At 46.7% G+C, this 15186-nt stretch overlaps 3 protein-coding genes across 13 annotated transcripts in view; 2 read left to right on the forward strand and 1 right to left on the reverse strand.

Annotated features, from left to right (window-relative positions):
• Positions 1-3737, forward strand: part of OSBPL2 (oxysterol binding protein like 2) — a 28766-nt gene extending 25029 nt beyond the window's left edge. For all 3 annotated transcript variants that reach the window (XM_085519664.1, XM_015881491.3, XM_015881490.3), the window contains one exon: positions 336-3737. In XM_085519664.1, coding sequence (XP_085375790.1) covers positions 336-438 — 103 coding nt within the window. In that variant the 3' untranslated portion in view covers positions 439-3737. The remainder of the gene's footprint in view (positions 1-335) is intronic.
• A 177-nt stretch (positions 3738-3914) lies between these two features.
• ADRM1 (ADRM1 26S proteasome ubiquitin receptor) lies at positions 3915-10823 on the forward strand. Of its 6 annotated transcripts, none has more exons than XM_085519665.1 (10): positions 3915-3940; positions 4392-4621; positions 4950-5066; positions 5146-5269; positions 5679-5765; positions 7948-8029; positions 8261-8490; positions 8792-8949; positions 9796-9898; positions 10599-10823. In XM_085519665.1, the coding sequence occupies exons 2-10, from the start codon at positions 4412-4414 to the stop codon at positions 10703-10705; spliced, it is 1218 nt and encodes a 405-aa protein (XP_085375791.1). In that variant the 5' UTR covers positions 3915-3940; positions 4392-4411; the 3' UTR covers positions 10706-10823. The 6 variants fall into 6 exon arrangements, with proteins under 6 accessions (XP_085375791.1, XP_015736978.1, XP_085375792.1 ...); XM_015881492.2 differs by having other exon boundaries at positions 4411-4621; XM_085519666.1 differs by lacking the exon at positions 5679-5765.
• A 156-nt stretch (positions 10824-10979) lies between these two features.
• Positions 10980-15186, reverse strand: part of LAMA5 (laminin subunit alpha 5) — a 74899-nt gene continuing 70692 nt past the window's right edge. For all 4 annotated transcript variants that reach the window (XM_085519663.1, XM_015881489.3, XM_015881488.3 and 1 more), the window contains exons 70-80: positions 14904-15034; positions 14648-14818; positions 14419-14551; positions 14168-14319; positions 13872-14058; positions 13616-13768; positions 13344-13503; positions 13107-13237; positions 12918-13008; positions 12498-12617; positions 10980-12364 (exon numbers count right to left, since the gene is read on the reverse strand). In XM_085519663.1, the coding sequence (XP_085375789.1) occupies positions 12210-12364; positions 12498-12617; positions 12918-13008; positions 13107-13237; positions 13344-13503; positions 13616-13768; positions 13872-14058; positions 14168-14319; positions 14419-14551; positions 14648-14818; positions 14904-15034 (1584 nt within the window). In that variant the 3' untranslated portion in view covers positions 10980-12209. The remainder of the gene's footprint in view (positions 12365-12497; positions 12618-12917; positions 13009-13106; positions 13238-13343; positions 13504-13615; positions 13769-13871; positions 14059-14167; positions 14320-14418; positions 14552-14647; positions 14819-14903; positions 15035-15186) is intronic.

A 15186-nucleotide genomic window follows, 5' to 3' on the forward strand; every position in this document is an offset into this window, starting at 1 on the left:
TCATTAAGTAAAAAAATAATGATCTGTAATCAATACGTGATCAAAACTATTAGTGCTGTTTTTAATTGGAATAAGGCAGCTATTTCAAAATGCATTTCGTACTCCTTCCTGACTTCATGCAAAAAAGAACGAATGGTAAAACAGTGACCCCTGTGCAGGAAGTTTCATGCCTTGTTCTTCATGCTCAGAATACTGGCAGGGCTCCCCTTCTCCCCCTCCAGTAAGAAATATCAGTATCTTTCAGCAGTGTTCTTTGGGAAGAAGCAAAGTTGTGGGTTTTTTGTTCACCCTCCCAACTGTTTGATTTTTTCCTTTCTCTTCTTTTTTTCCTCCAGGTGGTTTCATCAAGGCACAAACCCATACACTGGGACTTCAGATTGGCTGTACTCAGGTGGCTATTTTGATAGAAATTTCTCAGACTGTCCGGACATATATTGAAATAACAGAACCAATAGCTCATCTCATCTGGACATTTAGTTATTAGATTACATTGTACGCCAGTTAGTCTGGTTTTGTGAATAACAAAACTCAGCTTTTCTAAGTAAATCATAACAAAACATCAATCGTTCAACAATCAAGGATTTAATGATCACTAATGTTGGATTGCCAAATATTTAAACACTGTTGCATTCTTTTCATAAAGCTACATCTGAAATGATCATATTTTCACTAATTTTTAAAGGGACCTTTGGATCTCCATTACTTTTTTTTTCCCTAGTTTTTGTCAGGAAGGTATGCTGTATCTGGTAGAGCTCATAACATCCTTGAGAACTATGTAACTATAAGAAAATAGAGATAATATCATCTTTAGAGTAGTGAGGAATCTAAGTTTTTGGAACTTGGAGCAAGGATGAAAAGTTCATATGGTACGAACATGATAAAATCTAGTACTGTGGATATTTCCCATGAAGAGATGCATGTGAAACTCTCATACAGTATGTAGCACTATGTGGGGATTGGAGCTCCTGGCTCCTCTCTCTCAATATGACTCAATAATTCAAAGACGTTGAGAAACAACAACAACAAAAAAACAACTTTAGCTTCTCAAGCTGTAGTCGTCTGTTACAAAGTCTTCACAATTTCTGGTCACTGTGAGCATTCAACTATATACCTGTGATAAAAGTACATAAAACATATGTTAAGGTGCATTAAATGACGTGCGCTTTTTCTGAAGTCAGATGCTGTTCTTGAAGTATGAAAAACTTCAGAAGCAATTGCAGGAATGCAGAGGTGGTTACAATGTAAAATATATTGCTTGCTACCACTTGGAGGCTTAGATCTTCTGCACTACTTTTGGCAGCTTTGGCACTAAATACGCTTCTAGACTAAACTTTTATTTGGAAGCACTTGGTATGTTATATCCACACAGAGCTCATGTTTCTGGGATGGTTTTGTTTGCATGTTTTTCATCATTAGGTCATGTCTGCTTTGTATGTTGTGAAAGAGCAGAATTAATTCCAAGCTGTGGCATAGTTACCTATTACATGTTTTCTGTGAGCATGTGATGTCATAAAAGTGGAATTTCTTTTTGTTCCATATTGAAACGTCTAAGCCATATAGTGAAGATAATTGAACTGCAGATCAATTACTGAACTGATAATTTCCTGTCAAAGTGATGCACTTCTGATGGGGAGAGAGGGAAGGGAATCTTGAAAAATTAGGTCTAGTAATTAAAACTAATCCTAAGGCTGCTTGTTTTTTAGTTTTAATGACAACTTTTGAGTAACTAGGCAAAAAAGGAAAGTGGCTACGCTGCATTTAGGCTTACAGTGATTCAGAGATGGCTGGTGCTAAACCACCAGCACATTGAGGAGTTTGTGGAAGAACTGATCCAACTGATGCCTAAATGCATTCGTGGTTTCATCTGAAGAGCAGACAGTGATAGGATAAAAAAGCAAAAGAAAGTTTACATACTCACAGAGAAACATTTTTGTATCAGATTGTGTATCACGCGATTGGACTAATGTTAATTTGGGGGATTTGAGTTGTCTTCTGCATTGGAAAACTGAGACAAATGGTAAAAATTCCAGGCAATAAACAGGCCTAACCTGAAACGTGCTCATGGCAACGTTATTTGTTGCCAGAAATCATACATTGCTGATTTCCTTTACACACAAACGAAACGTGGTAATACGGCTCAGAGAGCAGATTTATATTGGTTTCTAATAAATGCTTAGACTTTTAAAAAGACCTTGCTGATCACTGTGGGAGAGCATAACAACACTTGGGAGTCTCTCTGTAAAAATTAACTTTAATTACTGTTCCAGGCACTGGAAATGCTCCTTGCAGGTTTTCTGCTTGCCGACTGTGGAACCATTCTTATTGGATGAGGATTGAAAAGATTCATAGGCTAAGCCAGTTTAACATCTCACAGGAGATTAAAACTTGCTGAAGCTAAATTACACGTTTAAAGTTGGAGTCGAGTGCTCTTTAAAAACATATGAATAGAATGGAAAAAAAAAATGCAGAGCAGAGCAATTGGTAGAGAAATGCTCTGCTTTTAAGAAGGAATGGACAGGTTCGCATCCCTCTCCTCTTGAATTAGAGTTTTAATTGAAAGACCCTTTTCATGATGCAAAAACAGAATTACACCATGTTTATTTGAAACTTCAGTTTAGGATTTTCACGTAATTTAAAAACAAATTGTCTTTAGCCCATCCTCCCCTTTCTTTAGTGTAATGTTCTGAGGGAAATCTCCAATGGGTTCCAACTCTGTTCTTTTAATGTATTATTCTTCACTGAAAACATTGACAAATTATTTTCTCATTGCTGCTGAAAATCTCTGCCTGGTGAGCCACAGGATACCCAACAGCACGCTGTGATGGCTCTGAACGTGGAAACAAAATGTATTTTAAATGCAGATCTCGCCTCCGTAGTTTACATGTCAAAACATTAACTTTGCACCTTTTAAAAGAATGTCACTTTTATAACTTGATTAAGCACTGTATATAAGATAACTGTGTTAGTATATGTTAATACTGTAGAGTAACCATCTAGAAAGAAAATTATAATAAATGCTTCATTCCCTTTGGGCCTCTAGGTGGGGAAAGAGGTTTGTGTAGAACTCCCTATAGGTGGGGAGAGAGGTTTGTGTGCAGGGAGAGGGAGAGGACTGGGGTTGAGATGGCAGTTACACAGCCGGGTCCCTTATGGTCACCACGATGTTTATGGTGCAAAAAGTGATTAAAATCTGAGCTCTGGGTGCCAGGGGGGACCTCAAGGTGATGGAGGGATGGAGGGGCTGCTGAGAGCTCTGGCAGTGTGTTGTGTGGGCGCTGTGTGCTTTGTGTAGCAGTGTATGAGGGGTGGGAGCAGCTGCTTCAGAATTGCTTGTGGGAATGGCTGATACCACATTGACAATAGGCAGGAATATGCCCTGAATTATAGACATAAAAACAAAGAACCCCATAACGAAATGGCTGCGTTTGCAGCTGTGTAATGACTGCAAATGGTTTCTCAGTGGATGGAGACCCAGCAGTGGGATCTGTGGGGCTGAAGCTCTGCCCTGCGCTGTGTCTGTGCTGTCACACACGGAGAAGGGGAAGGAAAAGGGAATCCCGGCCCTGTGGAACCCTGAGTGAAATGCTTTTATTTTTGTAATATTTAATAATTGCAGATGCCCGTCTCTTATTAACAACCGTCTTTGAGCTTTTTAGACAAGTCTGTACAGGTCTGCGGACGTTAATGTTACACTGTAAAGCTGTAAATCCGAATAAAGCTCGTTTTGAAGAAGACAAGGGGGGGGTCGCGACCTCTTGCTTGGCGCATTGGGGGGGGGATGGGGGCGCCGCCATCTTTGCGCCGTGATGACACAGCAGGGCGAGGGGGCGGGATTTTCCTTTGGTTGACAGCCGCGTCGTCCAATCGCAGAGGGCGGATTTCCGGGTTGCTGGGCAGGAAGCGGGAGCGGCGCTGGGCCTGAGGGTGGCGGAGGCGGCAGGTACCGGCTGTGGGGGGGGTTCGGTACCGGTACCGGCACTCGGTGCTGCTGTGTGTTGTGGGGCACCTGGGTGTCTGTGGGCACAGAGAGGAGCCGGCAGCCGTTGGCTGCCGTTGGGAAGGCGGCCGGCCCGGGCTTAGGGAGCTGGACAGGGCCGGCCGGGAGGGGGGGGTGAGGCCTTCACTATGTGTGGAGCCTAAGGGAGCTGTGGGGAACTAAGGGAGGTGTGAGCTCATTGAGATCATTGAGCTCATTTCACGTCGTTTATCAGCTCCGTGTATTGAGCAGCGCTTCATCCTGCTTTCAGCCTGCTCTGTGTGTTCGGCTTTAACGCAGTTCTGGAGGCAGTGGGGTAAATTAGCATTGGGGGTCTCTTTGTGTAGTGACCCGTTGAGAATAGCGTGTATGGGATCGTTTTTATGGTGTTAGCTGACATTTCTCATGGTGTTAGCTGACCTGTCTGTCCCCAGGATGTCTTCAGGTGCTCTGTTTCCAAGCCTGGTGCCCGGTTCCCGTGGCTCTTCCAGTAAATACCTGGTGGAATTCCGGGCAGGAAAGATGTCCCTGAAGGGCAGCACTGTGACCCCAGACAAGAGGAAAGGCCTCGTTTACATCCAGCAGACCGATGATTCCCTCATCCATTTCTGCTGGAAGGACAGGACCTCGGGCAACGTTGAAGATGTAAGTATGGCTTTGTGTGTCAGTGCTGTGTCACCTTGGCCTTGTTTTCTGCTCTGCTAAATGAGCTCTGAGATGGCTTAGAATGCTACAATGACTCGACAGACCTACTCACAGAATCACAGAATGACCCGAGTTGGAAGGGACCTCAAGGATCATGTAGTTCCAACCCCCTGCCTAGCAGGGCCACCAAACATACACCTTTACTAGATCAAAACTACTATTCAGTACCCCCTCAGGAACAGATGGTTGGGAGGGGGCCAGAGGTCTCTGGGAGGCTGACAGTAACATTCATGTGTTTCCTGAGTATTTTCCTGCTGCTGTTTTGCAGGATTTGATTATTTTTCCCGATGATTGTGAATTCAAAAGGGTACCTCAATGTACTACTGGCCGTGTGTATGTATTGAAGTTCAAGGCAGGATCAAAACGACTCTTCTTCTGGATGCAGGTTTGTGGGCAGTAAATAAGAAAAGCATTGGAATCAATGACTTGCAGTTCTCTGTGTACCAAGAAGAGTTTTCTTGCAGGAGCCAAAGACAGACAAAGATGAAGAACATTGCCGTAAAGTGAATGAGTATCTCAACAACCCCCCAATGCCCGGGGCTTTGGGTGGAAATGCGAGCGGAGGCCACGAGCTCTCAGCATTAGGAGGTACAGTCCGTTCTCTGCTCCTTCATGTGAGAGGCCTTTTATTAGAATAAGCATTTAGTTCCTTAGGGAGAAATTCCTGATGGCTTTGGAGGGTGAGCTGGGGACAGCGTTAATACCAGAAAAGTGTAAACGTGCCTTTAGCAAGATAAACTGTGCTGTACTAATAGGTGCAGGCTGAAAGCTAAGACTGCCAGATGAAGGATGTGTTCAGTGGATTCTCTGGAGTCTTACCTTTTATGAAGCCAAGTTGCATTTATCTTTTATGAGCATCATGAATCAGTAAACACTTGAAACTGTTTTTTTCCGTACAGAATGTGATGCCAATTAATCTCCTGCTGTTTGAGCTGGAGTGCTGTGAAAAAGAAAACCTATGTGAATATGTTGTGTTTCAGAATGTTTTTGTTTTTAGGTGAGGGTGGCTTGCAAAGCCTTCTTGGAAACATGAGCCATAACCAGCTCATGCAGCTGATCGGACCAACGGGCTTAGGAGGACTTGGTAAAAAGCTTTAATATCTTTATGCCAAAATGGTATTTTCTCCTGCCAGGTTAAATCTTACCTGACAATATTTCCAAGTAGTGCTATTGATTTGAGTAGCACTTCTTTCATGTGAGAAAGCAAAGCTGTGCCTCAAAGGTGACTTATGGGGCTCAAAAGCAAACAGACAAACAAAAAGGCAGGAAATGGGTAGCAAGTTGTACATTGACAGCGCGGGCTGCAAGGAACGGCTGCTCTGCTCATTGCTCTCTTGAATCTTCTGCCTTTTTTTTTTCCCTATTAAGTCCCCTCTTCTTCCTCCTAAATATTCACTGGAGCAGGAAACCAGGGATTCCCAGATGGGTGTCCCAGCTGTCAAGCTGTGGATTCTTTCATGCTGTTTCTGAGCCAGTGACTATTTGTGTGCAGAATGGAGATTGAGAGGAAGGTTGGAGTGTAGCTGCCCTGCAGAAACCTGTAGTCAGTAGAGGAAGGCTCAGGTGAGGGCTTCCTCTTCTGGGTGACACTGGGGAGAGTTTGAGTACTGCCCTGCTAATTTCTAAATGTGAGCTGAGTTGGAGTTACTGCAGCAGTCTGTTCTTAATGCTGTCTGTGCTCCAAGGCCAGCAAAGCATTTAGTAAGAAATCAGCTCCTGGAATTGGAAGTAGGCAAAGGAATGCTCAGCAGGTGGCAGTGACTCGGGTTCTGTGCTTAGACTCTGAAGTCCATTTTTGTGGATGTAGCAGTAGCGTCTTTGTAAGCTTCATGTGTAAATCTGATGTTGTTGAGATGTGCAGATGGAAGATTCCAGCTTCTTAGGCTGTGTTTGGAAAAGACCTTCTTGCTTCCTTCTTGAAGCTTCTCAGGACACCTGAAACTTGCTTCCTCCTGTTCAGAACACGTTTTTCAACAGCTCTTCTTTCCTTGCCTTTACATTTAGCTATAAGATGGCTTGACATGTAGTGCCAAAAAACTCATCTGCTTGCCTCAGCAAATGGGTTGTGATGAATCCTTGTGGATCTCTTCCTCAAGTAGCATCTGATTCTTTTACATCTGGTTTGCATCTCTCTCAGGTCATGGCTTTTATTGCAGCTCTCAGGTACACTTTTCCTAGCCATGATAAACTGAATAGAACAGCACATGATGCAGCCTGGTTAGCCTCATCCTGCTGCTGTGAAAGGTCTGTGGTGGATGAACAGTATTACAGGCATGATTCCATACTGCACGGCTGGGTCCTATAGAAAGGAGAGTACTGGGCAGATGGCTGGTGCTTGCTCTGGCTCCAGTGTTCCACAGTTTGTTAATTGTGTTTGTTAATGGTGCACTTTGTCCTCTTTGCAGATGAGTTCCCAAAAGGTGGATGACAAATACAGATGCTTGGGTTGGAAAGTGTATCTAATCAGATGTAGTGAAGAAACTACTGAGTAGGAAGCGTGTGGTAAATGGAGCAGCTGGCAAATGTGGCTTAGAAGAATTGTAGGGGGACAATCAGTCACTGCCAGCTCCAACAGACTTGGGAGCCCAGTCTTTTCCCAGTTCTTTTTTAGCTGGTGTTCTTGATGCTGCAGTAATTCTTTGGTGGCCAGGAATAGCAGTGGGGATGAAGGAGGCTCTGATCTGATTTCTTTTGTTTATGTCAGTTTGCTGGAAGACCAAGTGTTGGTTTCCTGCTGTGTTCCTTGGTCACTGCTCTCCCTGCATCACACTTTGCTTGGTCTTTGTTCTGTCTGTGACTTGCTTAAGGACTCATCTCCTTCTGCTACATCTCTGCATTAGGTGTGAAGCTACAATAAATGCAGATATATGGGTGTGATTCAGAGGGCCTTGACTTTAGGGTTTAGAGAACAGTTGGAGTTTTGGAAACTAGCAGATAAAGGGAAGGGGTTCTGTTACACTGATCATGTGTGTACAGCATGAACCGAAGTAATTTAATCCTTGTGTATGTCTGGAAATTGAGTATTCCCAAAATGTGCAACTATCTTCTGAGACAGTTCTGTAATAGGGATGTGAAATCAGAAAATGAGAGCTGTGTATTTACAGGGAGGGGTGGGGAGGGCTGGTCTGGGCTCTTTTGACCCCCTCCTCCTTTATTTTAGCAAATAAAACCTTTCAGGTACAAGAGTGACCTCTCTCGACCAGGGAGGTGCAGGAAACCTGAAAAAGAATACATTTCTAAACCTGTTCTTCTTTCGTTTATGGAAGGTGGGCTGGGTGCACTGACGGGTCCTGGCTTGGCCAGCCTGCTTGGAAGCGGGGGACCCCCGACCAGCAGTTCATCATCCAGGTATGGCACTCATTTGGTCCAGGTCTGCTTTATTTTTCTAGTATAACATTGCCGCGTAGATGGGAGGAATGATAGCCTACTGTACAGAAAATATAATGGGGATTGAGGCTGCTTGGTACTTCTCTAAGAGGAGGTTATTAGCCTTTTTTTTTTAAGGGCTTGTAAAGAAGCTTCTCAGAAAGAAGAGGCAAAGCTTTTTATAGGGAATTAATTCCCTCATTGTCTTTCCAGCTCTCGCAGCCAGTCAGCTGCTGTGACACCATCTTCCACAACCTCTTCTACCCGTGTAACTCCTGCCCCGGCCGTTCCTGCAGCTGCATCTGTGACCAGCCCGAGCCCTGTGCCGAGTTCGGGTAACGGAACCAGCTCAGCCACGAGCCCAACCCAGCCCATCCAACTGAGTGACCTCCAGAACATTTTAGCTACTATGAACGTGCCATCTGGAGCAGCAGGACAGCAAGGTAACAGTATTCTGACCAGACAGCCGTTGGATCTAGGAGTCCTTTGGAGCTGTTTTACTGTCCTGTCCAGCTCCAAATTGATTTGAAAGGTGTCTTAAAATTCTATTTATTTATGTATTTCCACTTGAGTCCTGTTTTCCTTTGCTGCCTCGAGAATCTTACTCTAAAACTGAGAAGGGGAGAAAGGATGGCAGCAGTGGGCTAAATATGGTTCAGTACTCCACTAACTAGAATCTTTCATTTATGAGACAGAATGTGGGTTATTGTGCCTAATCTAACAGCCAACCATTTCTTCTTGTAGTTGACCTGGCAACAGTTCTGACTCCCGAGATAATGGCTCCCATTCTGGCCAATGCTGAAGTTCAGGAGCGGTTGATGCCTTACCTTCCTTCTGGGGAGTCTCTGCCACAAACTGCAGAAGAGATTCAGAACACCCTGACGTCTCCTCAGTTCCAGCAGGTAGTTACCCACTGCCATAGAGTGCTGCTCTCCTTCCCTCTTCCCAACGTGTCATCATTCACATTACCCTGTTTTCTCAGATTCCTGCCCCTGTGCAGAGTAGGAGGTTACTCCTTAGAAGTGGGAAGGATTTAATGATTGAGCACTGGTTCTTCCTTCCTGCCAAGGGCAGACCAGAAAGGTTGTTTTACTTCCAATTTTAGATTTGGACTTTACCTTTCTCATTATTTAAAACATTCTGGCAGCAGAGCAGCAGCAAATTCATTACTGCCCGTCAAAGAATGGACTGTAAGCAGTCACTTTAAAGTTCAGCTACTAAAGTGAACGCACAGAATGGAGGAGATGCTCTTGTTTGTAGCACTACATTCCTTTTTAATTCTGTAAAACCCAGTACTTCATTCCAGGCCTGTCCATTCAGACAAACTTTGTCAGATTAAATCTGTTGGGTCTACTTTAATTAATATTGACTGAAATTTCCCAATATACAAAATCCCACTGGCTAAGAAGAAAGTTGTTAGTTGGCAGGAGGTGATGTTAGTGTTGCATAGTCTAGCACAGCTTATTGCCTTGTGATTACTGGCATTTAGCTGATTAAGAGCAAACCCTTCCTCATTACAAAACACAGTGTCTGTGGTGTAGAGCTATGTCTGAGCCTGGACAAAGTGCAGCACTATCTGTGCTCTCTGAGGGATAAAGGCTGCTTCCAGGTAGGCCATGTGGTCAGTGTGCTATAACAGGGTGTGGAGGCATCCCCAAACTGCTGTCTTTATGCAGTAGCCTCGAGGTGCTGGAGAAACCCAATGCACACCAGTGTGTTTTTTTGACACTCTTGACTCCAATTCACAGGCATTGAGCATGTTCAGTGCTGCCTTAGCTTCAGGACAGCTGGGCCCACTCATGAGTCAGTTTGGCTTACCTGCAGAGGCCATAGATGCAGCAAATAAAGGAGGTATGTACCAGTGCTGTTGGGAACACGGTGAACTGGTGGGATTTGCTATTTTGAGTTGTTGCTGCGGTTGTTCTTTTGCTCTGTCATTTTGTTTGTTTATTCTTTTGTTGGTGGTTGGGTTTTTTTTGGCACTGCACGCAGCCATTGAACCATAGAAGGCAATGATTAGTTTGGGAACACCTGCCAAAAGGTGCCTCTTGTGCTGCTGTTTTTAAAACGAAAAGGTGAGTGGCTCAGGAGCCGCCCTGCAGACACTGTGTTGGTGTCAGGGTTGCATTCAGAGTATTGGAGGCTCTGCAGACTTGTGGTTCATTTCTTGGAGGAGCTACAAATGACTGGAGCTGTCAGACACCTTACTTAGGAATGTTTGTTCTCTGTGAGTCATCAGCCATTCAGCTGAATGGAGTGCACAGCTTGGGCTTTATCCCAGCTGAGTCAGGGAGGTGGCAGTTATCCCTGATGGACATTTAGAGTCTGTTCCATTATTAAAGCAGTTCAGTGCTGAGGCTGCCTGTGCATGAGCTGAAATTGCACAGATCCAAATGCTCTCTAGTGAATGAGTATTAAGGATTTCTTCTTTGCTTCTTACTGAAACAACTGGTTGCTTTCCAACTGATGGCACAGCCTCGTGCAGACAATGAATTCTGTCCCAGAAATTGCTTAATTTCTATTGCAAATAACAAATTTCTTTGACTTTTAGATGTAGAAGCATTTGCCAAAGCAATGCAGAACAGTGTGAAGTCGGACCAAAAGGAAGGAGACTCTAAGGACAAGAAAGACGAAGAGGAAGATATGAGTTTAGATTAAATTATTTGCTCTTCCTTACAGATATCCTAGATACTAACTTAAGCAGCTGCAGTAGGATTACTAACTTCATATTATGCTTATATAAATCTACAAATAAAGGAATTTTCTTTATCTGCCATATTGTTTTTTCTCAGTCTATTTAACTTGTTCTTTATGTTCGGTGCAGTTGGGTTTTGGTGTCATTGGTATCAGGCTAATTCCAGTCTTCAGTTTTCCTCATAACAGAAGACCAGAGGGTTGAAAACTGCCTCAGATTTGCTCCTTGCTAGTGAAGTGGAAGAGAATAACATAAAACTTTATTTGACTCCAAAGTATGTACCAGTGATTTACAAAGGAAGACCACCTTTAATACTAAAAACAGGTTAAAATTACATTTAAAATGGACATGTTAAAAACCCATTTTACAATATTTACCCCTCATAAAAAACAAAACAATATATAAGTTATAAGTCCATTTTGGAAGCAAGATTTTGTCCCCACGTGGCTAGAGATATATATATACACACACAAATATATATATGATGTGTAAGTGCACAAGTGAGCTGGGTGTTTTGGGAGTAAAATGTGTTGGTTTCTTTTCCAAGTGCAGGTTGCACTGTTAGCAGGAGTGAGCCAGGCTGGGCAGCTGGTGGCAGGGCAGGTGACTGCAGTGACATTGCAAATCTGGACAGAGGTAACCTTTATTTCTTCCCTTTCAAGCAACAGTTTCTTGCTTCGTGCAACAGGACTCGTATCAATCAGTGTATCTATCTGTGCTGAATGCAACTGCAGGGAGTTCAGGGTGGCATCTTTGATGACCTGCTTTCCCTCAGCAGTTCTTCCAGCCTACTTTGTTCCTTTATAAAAGTCTTATAAATTAATCTGATTGGCAGATGCTAATTCTGCAAGCAGAATTTTGTCCGAGGTCCCCCTTGCAGAGCTCTGTATTTGCACAGCAGTAGCAGGTGAACAGAGACTGTCCTTAGGGGGAAGGGTTAAATGCATCCTTGCTTATAAAAACCCAAAAGTGATGGAATTAATCCAGTTTGTCCTACTTGCGTTACAAAACAAACTGCCTACAGCCTTTAGCAGAAGGCGGCCTGTGACTGTCATTTAGAGCCTAAACCTACATGCTTTGTCAGTGTGGGGTAAAGGGAATGGGATCTGGGATGTGATGCACAGCTGGCTGCTGTGTGCTCCAGCCCATAACACAAGCTGTGTGCCAGCATGAGGCCTGCTGCAACCACTGGGGAAGGAGGCAGACCTGTTTCCATACCCTGCTCCAACTTTTTGGTTCTATTTATATGTGAAACGTGCCCCTGACGCGCTCCCTTCTCTCCACCTTCCTCCCCTGCTCTCCTTCCCCATGGATTTGTGGCCTCTCCCTGATGTTGGCCCCAGACTTGTGCTACAGTCTTGTGCTGCAGGCGCTGGAGATGGACTGGCTGACCAGAGCTCGCAGCTGATGGCTGGGACCCAGGGAGCAGTGCAGATTCCTGATGTCAGGCCGTACCCCGAGGTGCACTTACAGCACGGGACAACCCTTCAGGCCGACAGAGCCCCTGACAGTCCTTGTTTGCAGCAGGTTCACACGGCTCTGGTTAACCAGCAGATTCCTTATGCAGCCCACGTAATGAGGGATGGGAGGTAGTGCTGACACTTTATTGGCCTCGTCTGCTTCTGCAAAAAGAACAAATAAAAGCAAGCATTAGACTAGTAACAGAGTAAGGGATTAAGCACATCTTATTTGCTACAGCAATAATAGTTCTTGCACTGGGGTGTTTTGATCTGGAGTGCATCTTTCTCAACTCACCTAGCAGCCCTCCTAGGTAGAGCGTTGCCCTTGCACTGGGTGCAGGAGGCCGTCTAGGTCCCACTGCATAGTTTCTTTCTGCGTCCACTTCGATCTGGATTATGTTTTTCCTTTTGGTAGCTTAGAAAGAAATCAAAGAGTCAGTCAGTGCTGCTTGCTGGAGCCCAGCAGTACACAAGGCAGCCCTGGCCTTGCAAGTGGCTCCATGACCTGGTAATCACCCCATCCACCCGGCTTGCCAGGTCTGACAGCACTAACAAGATCAGGTGAGGACTCTAATGAGTAAATGACTTAATGGCAGCTGCAATCTCTCAGGTTAAGTACATACAGGTGGGAGCTGGGGTTCAAATACCCCAGGAAGGGCACTGGATGGGATGTGGGCTGAGCAGTATCCCCAGGGTCAAAGCACTGTCCCCTCACCTGTAATGGTGTGCCACTGCCCGTCACACAGAGATGGGCATGTCACCGACGTGGACAACTCATCAGACCCAGTGCTGGCTCTCATGGTGACCTGACACAGAGACAAACCCATCAGAGCTCACTAAGCTGAGCATAGTGGGTAGGAGGTGGCCTCCACTGGGGCTATGGGAAAGCCATCCCTCCGGTTACCTTTGTCTCCTCCATGTACAGCATGAGATGGTGGCTTCTCCTTGTCCCGATGTGGAAGATGAGCCCAGAGGCACTGTGGGGACGGACTTCCAGTGTCACCTCCAAGTCCTGCTCAGTTGTCAGTGCATCAGCTGGAAATGCAGTGGCACTGGTGAGAAGGCAACAAGGGACCTCCCACCAGACACATCCTTTCCAGTCCCAGGACCATGGGAACCAGCCCGGGCTGCTGTGGGGTACCTAGAGTGACGGACCCGCCGTCTGCAGAGAAGAAAATCCCACTCTCCAGAGCACCCTCATAGCACGGTGTCACCCCAAAGGTGTGTGAGGGGGTACCCAGGGGCTTCCCGTCCAGCTGTGGGTTCCTCAGGCAGCCATCAAAGCTGGAGACTGATGTGCCCTGCAGAGATAGACAGACCCTGGCAGTGAGCATAGAGGGAAATGGGGCAGTGCTGTAGGACCAACAGCCGGTAGAGATGGGGTGATGCCAGGGGACCCCCAAAAACCCTTACCAGCATGTGAGCCTTGGCTCTTCCATCTGGGACCCCCCCTACAAACAAGGGGGTCTGGGCTACAAAAAGCTCTGCGGTGGCCACTGCAGCACTCTGGGCTCGCAGCCCATCAATGACCAGCTGGGCTCGGCTCCGGTCTCTGCTGAAGAAGACCTGCAAGGACCAAAGATGGTTACCAGGGCCGGGGGCTTTGTGTAGTGGGAGAAGCCAGAGGGGAGAGCAAAGTGGTTCTGCGAGGCCCCAGTGCTCTGCTCACCGTGTGCCACCGCTGGTCGTGGTACTTTTCCTTGCTGCGGATGCGCAACCGGCGCCCACCGATGACCACCAGGAAGATGAAGCGCCCATTGGAGACAAAGAGCGCCATGAAGGTGCCTCGCTTGCCCGCCACGTAGAAGAGCAGCCCGTTGGAAGAGTTCAGCTTCACCTCCAGGGAGAAATGGGACCTGCAGGGACAGGGGATGACAGGAGCACCCTGCCCTCCCATCACTGCAATGGGCAAGCAATGGTTCCTAGGGCTGAGCCCACATGGGTTGGGCACAGAGTGAGTCTCACCTCTGGCTGAAGGAGGCTGGGATCTCCTCAAACTCCCAGCGGCTGCTCGGGGACCCCCCGAAGCGGAAGGTGCCACTGGCTGTGCGGGGCTGTGGCCGGCAGAGCCCAGCCTGGTTGTGGCGGCGGTCCTTGGAGCTGGGCCTGCTGGGCACCTACATGGGGTGCATTGAGGAAGAGAGTGAAGGGAGGGTCCCCCACTGAGGGGTATTGGTGGTGGCTGGAGAAGATGGGAGTTCTGTCAGTGGGGATACCTTGGGTTTCCTCCTGTCCTTCTTCTGAGCAACTCTGAGCTGCTGCGGCCGCTCTCCCCAGGGGCAGCTCATGGTGACGTTGATGCTCTCCACGTTCTGCTGCAGGTCCACCACCATCTGTGGCTCCGACCTCCTACGTACAGGGAGAAGAAGTTCCCATAACTAGGACAGGTGAAAGGCAGGATGGGGCCGAGTCCTGCTCTCCGGGAAGCAGCACAGTGATGCTCACCGCTTGACGAAGACGTTCCCAATGCAGCCAGTGAGGTTGCTGAGGGCACCAGGCTCTGGTGAGCCTCCAAGCTGGAAGAGTGCCCGGCCATCCTGCTGCCGACGCTGCCTCCGACTGGTCCTGGCCCCAGCTGCAGTGTCCTGCAGCTCATCATCCACATAGAGCCGCACCCTATAGGGCATGAGTGATGCAGGATGAGCAGGGCCCCAGGGCTGCTGGCCCCTCAGCAACTGTGAGTCACCACCAAGGCACATACCCCTGGGCATCGCTGTAGAAGGCAACGTAGTGGGTCCTGTCATCTGCATAGGTATTTTCAGTGGTGACTTTGGTTTCCAGCAGGTCCAAGGCCAGCTGGCCCCTCTGGAGGGACACCTGGCACGTCCCCTCCTGCAGAAAGCATCGTGCCATTGCTGGGCAGCCAAGCCCCAAGGTAGGGCCCATCTACCCACATTTTCACCCGATTTACCCTTTTATCCCCACTCACATTTCAACAGAATCCCTCTCTTTCCCCAGCAGAAGCCTCACTTGATGCTCCTGCA

Source organism: Coturnix japonica, chromosome 19 (genome assembly GCF_054131305.1).
Source record: "Coturnix japonica strain WE chromosome 19, WE-NBRP24, whole genome shotgun sequence".
NCBI lineage: Eukaryota > Metazoa > Chordata > Aves > Galliformes > Phasianidae > Coturnix > Coturnix japonica.